Raw genomic sequence first — 12,676 nt, 5'->3', positions numbered from 1 at the left:
TAACAAAAAGAGTTATTTCAATTTATTCACTCAATTGATTTTGTAAAATATGATAAAAATAAATAAATACGATTTTAGTCTCTAAAGTATAGACCAAACATTATTTTTGTTTTTAATTTTTTTCATACAAAATGGTCCCTAAAATTTAACTTGGTTTTAAAATTGTTTCTAAAATTTAACATGATTTTAAATTTTTGACAGCGAAAACAAAAACAAAGGTGGATTATGGACAGCTTCTTCTTTTTCTTTCTTTTTCCCTTCTTCTTCTTCCCTTCCCCCTTCGCTGGAGTAAAAACACTTTCAGCTCCTTCTCTTATTTTTCTTTATTTTTTTATAATTTTTTTATTATGAGTAATTTGATCCAAAATTTTAAAATTTAAGTAAAAAGGACGATTTTAAACCTTAAGGACGATTTTGTATAAAAAAAAGTTAAAAACAAAAAAAAATTTGACCTATACTTTAGAGATCAAATTCGTACTTAACCCACAATAATATAATATCACATCTTACAAGATCAATTTATTTCATTTATACTTTCACGAGTTTTATGCCATGTGATATGTATTGAGATAATTGCTCCTAAAATATGTAGAGCAGTAATTTATTTGGGTCTGCCATCATCATCAAGGCACATTCAAATATTCATTGGTGGAAATTCCTAACCCTAAGATATTTTAAAATTCAAAATAAAGAACAAGAAATGGAGCGTGATAGGTTAGTTACAGTAAATATATCTTCTCTCCATGTTCACGTATTTTTTTCTTATTTTAATTTTTTTTAAATAATAGTAATATTTTATTCAATAAAAAAATAAATATAATGTCTAAAAATTAGGATAAGAAAAATAAAAAATAGAAATTCCTAAATATTTAGGAACAAGTGAAATTATAAGAAGAAAATAACATAAAACAGTAAATAAGAAAGAGACCTTAGAACATTTTACATAAGGCAAAATAGATAGCTCCTGATTCAACTTAAGTGATATTGTTAGCACTTTTTTCGGAGGCTCTTAGACATGCTCGAAAACTCGCCGACATCTCTCCTTCCAAATATTCCAAACTATAATAAAAACTAGTCGAGCTCTTTGAGGGCTTGTTCCTTGAAATTCAGTTTGTAATACCGAATCCCTCCACTAATTGAAGAATAAGGAACATCTATGGTCTAAAATGAGGTAAGCGAAATGACTCTTCTTCTACACTAGATTAGCATCTCCACAGAAAAATAAGCAGTGCATGAGTGATTATGGAGCTGACTTGCAGATTGGATAATTTGCTAGAGTGGATGGGAACCGCTGATGGATGATAAGTAGAACAAGAAATTTACCATGGAGAAATTTTCACACAAAGAGCAAAATCTTGTGTGAAATTTTCAACTTCCATAAATGGCTTTAAATTGGCCTCTGTTGCATGAAATTCGGACAAAATTCAATGGAAGTATATATGATAAAATTGGTAAGTAATCCTGTACCCTGATGCAACATCATATGTTTTTGCTCTATTCATTATCTATTGAATTGTGTCTTCACATTCTCCTAGAATTATGGAGAGGATTTGCTAAGCAATTTTTGGAGAAAAAAATTTGAGATTAATACTTGGTTCCATTATTTATTTATAAAAACAGGTCTTTCACCCATAATAAATGGTAACTATCTAATAGTAGTGTCGTAGACGGTAGAACAGTGAAAGGGTAAAGGGAAGGGAGCCATGGTTCATTGAAGATTCGGATATTACCATAACTTACTTTTCAACTGATGTCTTTCTCTACAACTCGTCTCCCTTCAAGAATACTTTGTCAACCATAAGAAGGTAAGATTTCTACTTCTACTATAAGAATATAATTAATTTTTTTAGATAGAAGAGAGTTGGGTTGAATTACGATTTTTAGCACTGTTTACCCAAAAGAGCGAGGTTTTATTTAAGTTTTATATAGTGTGATATTATATTTTAGAAGATCAATTAAAAACAAAAATAAAAGATCGAAATCATTTATTTTTGTCAATTAAATTCTTCATTAATCATTTCTTTCAATAAAAGTAGCATAATATAAACTTTTTCTTCTAACCTGTCTTGGCGAAGTGTCATATGCTAGATTGCTAGTTTCATATCTTATGACGGTTAGAAATAAGAGACTAAACTAAAGAAAATATGATGTATTATTGAGTAAGTTGAGAAATAATACAATATGCAAAATTATATATAGATGTTAGAAAAATTAAAGCAATAAAAGCGTAATATTCTATAATAAATATATAGATATGTTAAATAAATATAATTGATTCTAATTAATCGTAATTATACTCTAACATTCCCCCTCAAACTCAAATGGGAGTTAAAGATACCATCTTAAATTTGGACACTAGAGTCCGAAAACGAGTAGGATGATGAGCCTTCGTGAAGATATCAGCAGTCTAATTCAGACTCCCAACAGCTACGAGACGAACAACATCAATAAAGAGACGTTGCCGAACAAAATGACAATCAATCTCAATATGTTTGGTGTGTGCATGAAAAATATCATTATGTGCAATCTGAATAGCGCTGCAGTTTGTCAGACTCAAAAATTTTAAAAAATTTTATTATATGCTAATTTCAGTTTATTTATTTATTAAAGACTTTATTTTTAGAAATTATTTTATTAAAAATAATTAAATCAAGTTTTGATAATTGAATTAAAAGTCAATTAGCAAATTGATAATTAAGTAATATTTTTAAAATAATTTTAAGGGATTAAATTATATTTTAAATTTATACATTATACCTTAATTTTATTAAAACTACCCTAATCTATTAATCCTAAATCCCCAAATTAAAACCCATTAACCCTAACCCCTCACTGGTACTCACACTCACCGCCACTCCACACAACACACGCACACCGCCTCACCTTCACTCACTCACTCACATGGCAGAATGAAAGAAAGAAAGAAAAGGGAGAAATAAGAGGGAAAAAGAGAAACGGGGAAGAAAGAAGAGAAGGAGAGGAACAGAGAAGAGAGAGCGTGCAGACGGGAGAGGGAGACCACGTAGCTCGCCGCCACCGCGCTGCTCCGCCTCACCACAGCCGTTGTTCTTGTGCCGTCGTCGTTCGTGCCGTCACCGAGGAGACCCCACAAGAGAGAGTGAGACGCGAAGGAGAGGAGGCCGCAAGTCATCATCGTCGAAGTCTCCGTCGTCACTGTGCAGAGCCGCCGCCGTCGTCATCGCCGCCACCTTTGGGTCCGTCGCCGTCCAGCAAAGCTGCAGAGAGAGGATTCGCGAGTGAGAGAGAGGATTCGTGAGTGAGAGAGAGAACCTGGAAGGGAAGTCCCTGCCAGAGGAGAAACCAACCACGTCGTCGTGCCTAGCCACCGAAAAACGTCGTTGCCGTTGCCAACGACCACTACCGATAAGGGTTTTGTGTTTGGTTTTCGTTCTTTTGAATTCCTGGGTTATTATCGTCACTGCGTGGTTGTTACAGTCGTGGTCATCGGAGTTTTTGGTCGCCGCTGTCACTCAAGATAGTTGTCGGATCTTCTGCTCGGTCGATTTGGAGTTGCGATTGCTTTGTTCTGTCTTTACAGTAAGTATCTCTATCTCAGAATCTTCACCGTTAGTATTCCGTTATATATTTTAAGGTTTTCGCGACGTTAATGTTTTAGGATTAAATTATCGGGGCCGCATGTTGTGATTTAAAGTTGTTTATACTGTTGCAAAAGTAAGCGGAGCTATGGATTGAAGCTGCCGTTGATTTCGCATTGAGAGAAAAGGTTCCTGTGACGCGTTTGGTTTATGGATTTCGATTATTCGAGATAGAGGCGCTTTCCTTAAACTCATTTTTATTTTCGAGAATTGTTATCAATCGATATTGATGCAAAAATATATTTTTGGTGATTATGTGAGTCTTATGGATTGAAATGAGTTGCTCTGGATAATTGTGATTATTTGTCTGGTGGAATTGTTGACTGTTTGAGAATGTTGAATATTTTGAGTGATTGTTTTTGTTAAATTGGTGGTTGCCGAATTGGTTTTCTTAAGGTTTTGGAAACATTTTATTATTGAAAATGATTTTATTTTAAAAAATATTTAATATTGGAATTTGTCTACTTTTGGAAATGATTTGAAAAGACTTTGAGAAATGTTAGATGGGACCCAAAAAAGGTGGCAAAATCTGAGTTTTAGAGGAATTACTGGCCAAATTTTTATAAAATTGGAGGTTTCGTTTGAAGTGCTTATAAGAACGCTTTTGATTTTTAAAGGATTTTATAATTTGAATTTAAGTTATTCAAAAAAGAATTACGTTTTGAGTTTTGCTTTATTTAGAAAAGAATGAATTGTGGTTGAGAAAGTGCGAAAATGATAATTTGTAAATGAATGAGACATGTGACCCCGGGTAAGAGGCAGTGACATTATCCACTTGCTTCGAGAAAGAGATGAGGAATAAGAATGATGAAAACTGAGTTTGAATTATGAAACTGAATTGAATGATATTGATAATGAATTTAAAAATGAAATTGAATTTTGATTGAGATATATGTGACCGGGTAAGATGCAGTGGTGTTATCCACTTACTTCGGATAAGAGTTCGAGACTCTGGATAAGATGCAAGGGTTGAGTTCTGTCGCCGCTTGCTCCGGGTTGAGAGCTGTAACACCACCTGGGTAAGAGGCAAGGGTGAGATGGTCCCCTTGCTCTGGGTACACGGGTAAGATGCAAGGGTCGCGGTGATGTCCCACTTGCTCCGTGTTTGGTGTTCTGTCCAGGGTTAGCTACCGGACATATCGGGTTTGGCTGTATAACCAATAGATGAGAAAGGTTTTCGATTTCTGGATATTTAAATATTGGTTTTTGAAAAGGGTTTTTGGATGATTAGCCGTTGGTTTTTAAAAGATTCATAGGATGAACGATAATCACTACCTTGAAATCAATTATTCTCTTTATATGTGTCTTCTTATACAATTCTTAAACCCTCTACTGAGAACCCTTTTGAGGATGATATTCTCACCGCCCTATAGAATTTCTTTTTCAGTGGCAGGTTCAGGAAGTTTTGACGCGAAGCCGCGACTGATCTACAAACTTTATATATATGTTGTATTTTCTGTTTGTTGGGTTAATTAAGACTTTACCCCTCACCAATTGTCATTTTGAGATTTTAGAGGGGCAGGATTTGTATTTAAGAAGTTTTGATTAGTTTATGTATTTATTATTATGTGAATATAATTATGTAATTAGTTTATTAAAGTAAAGACTTTTCTATTTCTTAACTAATAATTCGGTTTATATTCACGAAACCTCAATATTAAATAATTATAATATTAAATTAACGGATTAGAGGTAAGTAACGCCTGAGCTTTTAGTACGATCATGAGGTGTTAAAAGTAAGGGTGTTACACAGTTGCCACAATAAACATCAGTTTGGGACGACTGAGGGGCACCCAAGTCTTCGAGAAGCCAACGAATCGAGACAACATCAGTAATGGTGTCAGCGAGAGTACGGTATTCACCTTTAGTGCTTGATCGAGCAGTGAACATTTATTTCTTGGCTCGCTAGGAAATGAGAAAGTCACCAAGAAACAAGCAATAACTAGTAGTAGAACGTCGATCAGTGGGATCACCAGCTCAATCAGCATCTGAGTATGCCTGAAGGGTTAAGGATGAATGGACAGAAAAGTGAAGACCATGAAATAGAGTACCTTTGATGTAGCGAAAAATACGAAGAACTACAGCAGAGTGAGCAGTACAAGGAGCTAACAAGAACTAGCTAAGAACATGAACTGGATAGGCAATGTATGGTCGTGTGACACAGTCAAGTAGATAAGACCTCCAAATAACTGTCGATAAAGAGTAGGATTATCCAAAACAGTGACATCCATATGAGTAAACCGAATATTAGGCTCAAGAGAAGTAGACTCAGTGCGACTATCTATAATTTCGACTCGAGCAAAAAGATCAGAAGCATACTTAGCTTGTGAGAGATAGATGTCGTCATCTAAGGAAATGACTTCAAGGCCAAGAAAATAATTGAGAGAGCCAAAGTCTTTCATATCAAAAGTGTGGTGAAGGGATGCTTTAAGATTAGAGATACCATCAACATCGTTTCCAATAATGATCATGTCATCAAAAATACAAAAGTAGAAGAACAACTCCACGTTCACTTTTGCGAATAAAGAGAGCATTCTCATGATGAGGACTGCAAGGGAAACCAAGATTGCATATAGCGGTGCTGAACTTGTCAAACCATTCACGAGGAACATGTTTAAGACCACAAAGTGCCTTACGAAGGAGATTGACTTTACTAGAAGGACAAGGGTATTCCGGTGGTGTTTTTATATAGACCTTCTATTTCAAATTCCCATTAAAAAATGCATTCTTCACATCCATCTGACTAAGAGACCATTTTCTGACTACAGCAATAGTAAGGAGAGCGCGAACAGATGTAAGATGAGCAACAAGAGCAAAAGTCTCTTCATAATCAATACCATACTCTTGCATATATCCTTGAGCAACCACTCGTGTCTTATAACAGTCAATAGAACCATCAGAGCGAGTCTTGATTTTGTATACCCATACACTACCCATAATTTCGTGATCAAAAGGAGGATCAACTAAGTTCCAAGTATGCTTTTTCAAGTGTCTATATTTCTTCCTGCATTGCTTGCTGTCAATTTGGATTTATGGAGGCTTCTCAGAATGACTTAGGTTTATGATGATAAAAAATAGTGGAAAAAACGATAATAAAGAAGATGAGGAGGTGGATTTCTTACACTAGAAGAACAATTAGAGGGAGGAAGCATGATAGCAAGAGCAGGATCATCGTCCGGTTTGGAATCATCGGGAGATGGAGAAGGCGGAATAGTAGGAGGCTGGAGAGGTTGACTTGAGATAGAACATGTAGAATCATCATTAGGAAAAAGATCAACATTGGAGTTAGTGAAAAATGGTGACCGAGTAGGAGGAATGGACTCAAATTAGGAGAACCTAGAAAACATGTAATGTTCTCAGAATACAACACGACGAGATATACGAATACGTCTAGAAAGAGATTCCCAACAATGATAACCCTTGTGTTCAGTGCCATAACCAAGGAAATAACAAATGCGAACTCAAGGTTCAAGTTTACTATGTTCATGAGGTTAAAGAAGAACAAAACAGACACAATCAAAGACTCGAAGAGAACTATAATTTGGAGAGGCATGATAAAGATGCTCAAAGGGAATAATGTTACCAAGGATAGAAGAAGGAAGTCTATTGATAACATAGACAGCAGTAAGAACAACTTCACCCTAAATACGCTCAAGACACGAAGAAGAAATAAGCATTGCACGAATAGAGTTAAGAATGTGACGGTGTTTGTGTTTAGCCCGTCCATTTTGTTGAGACATACCAGAGCAAGAAAAATCAGACAAAGTACCTTGTTTAGCAAGAAAAGTTAAAAGTTTGGATTCATGGTATTCGATTTATCGCTTTGAAAAACTTTAATGACCTTAGAAAATTGAGTTTTAATCATAGTGGCAAAGGTAATATAAATCTGAGGTAGCTCATGGCGATTAGTCATAAAAAAAACCCAAGTAAAGTGTGAATAATCATAAATGAAAACTACATAATATCGTGCCCTTCCCATATAAGCGGTGGGAGCGAGGACCCAAACAGCAAAGTGGATAAGATCAAAAGGAGAACAAGCAAGAGATGAATTATTGTGAAAAGATAAAGTAGGTTGTTTGGCAGTTTGACAAGAAATACAATAAAAAAACTCATTATTAACTTGACCCAAAACACCCTTAGACACAAGAGGACGCAATTTTCTTAAGGAGTTATGGGCAAGACGGTGATGCCACAAGTGAAGGGTAGATAGAGAAGAAATAACACAGAGATTTGACACAAGAGGAATATGAAGATTCTAGAACTCAAATAACCTTCTGACCTTACATCCAGTCTTGATGATTTGTCCCGCCCGACGATCATGTACACGTTAACCAGAAATAAAAAAATTGACATCAAAACCGAGATCAACAAGTTGACCAACAAAAATAAGATTAAAGTTTAATTTTGGAATATAATAAGTATTAGGGAGATTAAGATTTGACTATGAAATAGAACCCTTATGTGTCGCATGCAAGTGGGAACCATCAGCAATATTGACAAAAGGTGCATTTATAGTGGTAGACAAAGAAAAGAAAAGATGACACAAAGGACTCATGTGATGAAGGCAACCAGCAGAATCAAAATACAATTTAGAATTACCTGGAGAAGTGGAAAAAGCAGCAGGAGTATTACCAGAAAAAGAGAGAATTCGCTTCATAAGGGACTCAATATCGGATAGAGAGACATGAGATGGGTTGAGAGAAATAGAGCTGGTAGATTCAGTAGCAATAGCAAAAACAGGCACATTCTTAGAGAAGTTGGGACGACAATGATACTTGGTCTAATCAGGACGTAGTGGGCGAGTAGGACAGGTAGTAATCAAATGCCCCAAAGCTTGCAATAATGGCAAAACAAAACCAGGCAATTGAAATCAATATGTCATTTCTGCTTGTATTTTCGACATTCAATAGAGGGATAGTCTGGGAGTAGGTGACCGAAACGATAACAGTTTCGAAAAAATTTATCCTTCCTGTTTGTAGGCTAAAAAACAATTGATTTTTTTATAATAGTAGAGACAAAGACAAAAAAGAGAGAAAACTACAAAAATCGTAACGAAAAACGAGAAAACAGAGGGTAGAATCGAAAAGAACTCACAAAAAAACCTTAGAAAGGGTCTCACTATGTGCCACGTCAGCAAACACGTCAGAAGCCACATCAGCAATGAAGGACACGTGGCAGCGGCTGAATGGAAGAAGAAAAACACGGCAGCGCTAACTCAGCAAGGCAGATACGCGTGTCAACCAACAGGCCCGTTCAGGTCAACACACGGATCCAGATGTGGGTTGGGTGCAGATCTGTGTGATGCGCGGGTGGCAACACGTGGAGACTTCTACACCGTTGATCTGGTGTCGAATCCATCGACATTGGATGCGTCTAGAGAGGAGAAGAAACAAGGTAGCGGTAAGGACTTGCAGCGGTGCGTGGCGGCACGTTTGGAGGTTTCTGGCGATGGGGTTGGGTCGTTGGACTCATGACGACGAGACGAAGATGGAAGGAAGGGCGGTGACGAACCAAAACGTCAGGAAATGATCAAAAATCAAGGACAAAGAACACTCCCGGAAAGAAAAAAACAAAACGGCTAGGAACTGATTTTCATAGAAAAAAAACTATGCTCTTGATACCATGTTAGAAACAAGAGACTAAACTTAAAAAAATATGGTGTATTATTGAGTGAGTTGAGGAATAATACAATATACAAAGCTATATATAGATGCTAGAAGAATTAAAATAATAAAAATATAATATCCTATAATAAATATATAGATATGCTAAATAATTATAATTGATACTAATTAATCCTAATTATACTCTAACAATGACTACGAGAAATTGATGATACCAATTCAAATTTATTTACTAAAAATTCTAAATGGCATTATTTTGTTATTTTGTAATCATTTTCTCTTCTTTCTATTTTGTATATTTTTTAAACAATAAAATTAGTTGTCTAAATATTTTTTAAATTAAATCTCCAATTAATTCGTTGTATACTTCTTCTTCTACTATCATCTTTTTCTTCTTTTATTTTTGTTTTTTTTCTTCATCCTCTTTTATTATTGTTGTCGTTGTCGTCGTCTTTTTCTTTTCTTTCATCTTCTTCTTTTTTTATATATATTAGCAAAAATATTAAAATCTTGGTATCATATCAAATAAATTTGTATTACGTGCAAAAAAATTTGTACCATATTCATAAGTTTTTTTTGGTGACACTATATTCATAAGTTTATGTCATTTGCAAAAATTTTTTGTGTTATATATAAAAATTTATGTGCCGAAAAAACATAAAAATAAAAGATCATATGATGAACGTATACATTCTTTTGTTAGACTTTATACCAGTTTGATTGATTATAAAAATATTTGTACATATATCATGATGGTTATTTTAATTACATATGACGGATTACGTGCGCTGCCAACTATAAATTCATTCACGTATACAATACAAAATAATTAAGGTAGGTCCAATTTATTTTCCATCCATTCACATATGACATCTAATTTAATTTCGAGTTACATGTAAAACATTTATTTCATGCATCACATGGCAACTATAAATTCATTCACATACAAAATACATGGTAACTAGTAAGGTAGGGTCAATTCATTTTTAATTTTCCTTCCATAAATTAATATACAAGTACATCATCCTAGAAAAAAGAATGCATTAAAGAGCAGCGTTGGTTAGTCACTATGTATCATTTTTTTGTTAACTTCTTTGATCATAATAATGAAACTGCAAGTACACAACTTCATGTGAGTTTGCCATACAAACTAGTATATGTAGCCAGAGAGAAAAATGAAAATCACACAACAAAAGGAATCGCACTGAAAAATGGTTAAATAAATAAATTTAAGCTACCAATTCATCAAATAAGAAGTTAGAAGTTGGTTATTGTGATGTGTAAACTTTTTTGTAAAGCTATTACAGTATTAAGTGTGATCTAACAGTGAATAGTTTTGGTAATATATATAATCCTTTCTTTTGTCAACATAGCTAATTTTTTTTTAAAACGATATATTCCAACCCAATAGATTAAGAAATAATTTATTATGAATCCGAGCTCTATTTAAGAGTCTGTCACTGTCTAATGAATTGATGCATACATAAAATGTGATTTGAAATTTCCAACACTTATCTAAACTCACTTACTTAAGTGTTGAAAGAGTAGTCATTCTGCTAAATTCGAGTTAGTTTTTTTTTTTTTGGGGATAGGGTCCCAAATTGGTTTCTAAACATCGATAAATTTGCATAGGCTATTCATTTTTGGCCTTTTGGTTTTGTGTCACATTGGGCTTTTTTATCGTTCATATTGGGCCTCCCAAAATTTGGGCTGTTTTCTCTTTCCATGTTGGCTATAGGGACAATTTTTTTTTTACTTATGGTTGGGCCAAAGTACCAAAATAATGGAGTTGGGACATGACAACAGTCTAAAAATAACCCATCTTTGTGCATACAATAACTCATTGACCAGTTACAGACTCTTAAATGAGGTTCAGATTTGCGTCAAATTAGTCATTGACCTATTTGGTTGGGGGACAACCGAAGAATAGTCCAAAAATAACCTTACCGAAAACCCCAGTTCAAAAATAAAACAAAATAAAGTTGTGTCTTGTGATAGAATTTTTTTTTGCATGACCGAAAAAAAAGTGAAATATGGCAAGAGGGTTCGACCGTTCCACCCAAAAATTGTGAGTCGAGCGTCCTCACAAAATTAATGATAGAGAATTTGAATTGTATAGCAATATTATAGGTTCAATTTTTAATTTTTTATTGTCATTAATGTAATAATAAAAATAAAAAATATTAAATTTAAAATGAATTTATTTATAAATTAAAAGTCTAACTACGTAATTTTAAGCAAGCTACTAAACTAGAAATAACTGAATTTTTTATTTTTTAAAAAAGGATAAAATTTGTTGAAAATTACCTCAACTTCTTTTTGTGTTTGACCTCAATGACTATCAGCATAACTGTATGACTTTTTTATTCCATTCTAGATTTTAATTACAGATTTTATGTTCTATATTCTTTTTTTAATATATTTCATTCTTTTTTAATACATTTTAATTAGATTTTGATTCCATTCTTTTCTTTTTAAATATATTCCTATATTCTTGAGTGCTATGCTATACAATGTCTATTTTTGAAACATCATTCTATGATTTATTTATTTTTTTATATAATAAAATTAAGTAGATAGTGGGCGCTTCAGTGTTTTTAATTAAATACTTGGCCGGAGCATATTATCCATGTGATCAACTAAGAATTTATGCAACCAAGTTGGGTTGGTCTAGTGGTTAGCTCACTAGTCCGCTTAAGCAAGTGTCGGGGATTCGAATCCTGCATTGTGCATGCAGCAATCCATTGGCCAGCGGCAAACTCTTAAATGGGGTTTAGTATCACGACGAATTAGTCCTTGACCTGCCGGGTTGGGGGATACCGTGGGAAACCAAAAAACTAAGAATTTATGCTCATTTTACTACTAACTAAATACTTGGCCGGAGCATATTACCAAAAAAAAAAAGCAGTAAAATATATTAATATACAAGTGGTTCTTTATTATATTTTCATTATATTATATACAAGGCAGCACGTTACTTGATGCACATGCACAATTAAATGCGAATGCAAAGAATAAATGCACGGTTTGCAAATTGTGTCAAAAGAGTAAGGTTAAGTTTGGATAAATAAATTAATTAAGTTTTTTTTTTTAAAAAATAGTTTAAATAATAAATGATTATATTAAAAGTAATTTATAAATAAGTTATTTTATATATAGATTTTTAATTTTAAAAGTTTTTATTTTATAAAAATGTGGTAAAAAAGAGTAGTATTATGAGAGAAGTTATTTTTTTTTAACTTTTCTATAAGCTCTTAAATAGCTTTTTAATACTACTATTTTTTTATTTTTATAAGTCAAAAGCTCAAAAAAATTATTTTTGAATCTTTTCAAACGGACCTAAGTCCTTATATAGCCAAAACACCATAAATAATAAAAAAATATATGTTTAATAATTTATTTTATTATATAAAAATTGAATTTCTGTTTTTAACG

General features: G+C 33.5%; 1 protein-coding gene across 1 annotated transcript; it reads right to left on the bottom strand.

Annotated features, from left to right (window-relative positions):
• Positions 5,595–6,088, bottom strand: LOC107636085 (uncharacterized mitochondrial protein AtMg00810-like). The gene is made up of 2 exons (XM_016339620.1): positions 5,797–6,088; positions 5,595–5,695 (listed from the first exon to the last, which is right to left on the bottom strand). The coding sequence occupies exons 1-2, from the start codon at positions 6,086–6,088 to the stop codon at positions 5,595–5,597; spliced, it is 393 nt and encodes a 130-aa protein (XP_016195106.1).

Source organism: Arachis ipaensis, chromosome B04, assembly GCF_000816755.2.
Source record: "Arachis ipaensis cultivar K30076 chromosome B04, Araip1.1, whole genome shotgun sequence".
In the NCBI taxonomy this organism is placed as follows: Eukaryota; Viridiplantae; Streptophyta; class Magnoliopsida; order Fabales; family Fabaceae; genus Arachis; species Arachis ipaensis.
This window is presented reverse-complemented; position numbering and strand designations above follow the sequence as displayed.

Coding starts and splice junctions, on each gene's coding strand:
- LOC107636085 (XM_016339620.1), bottom strand. CDS start 6,088: ATGATCATTATTGGAAACGATGTTGATGGTATCTCTAATCTTAAAGCA. Junction 5,696..5,796: donor TTATCGACAGTTATTTGGAG/GTCTTATCTACT, acceptor ACTCTGCTGTAG/TTCTTCGTATTTTTCGCTAC.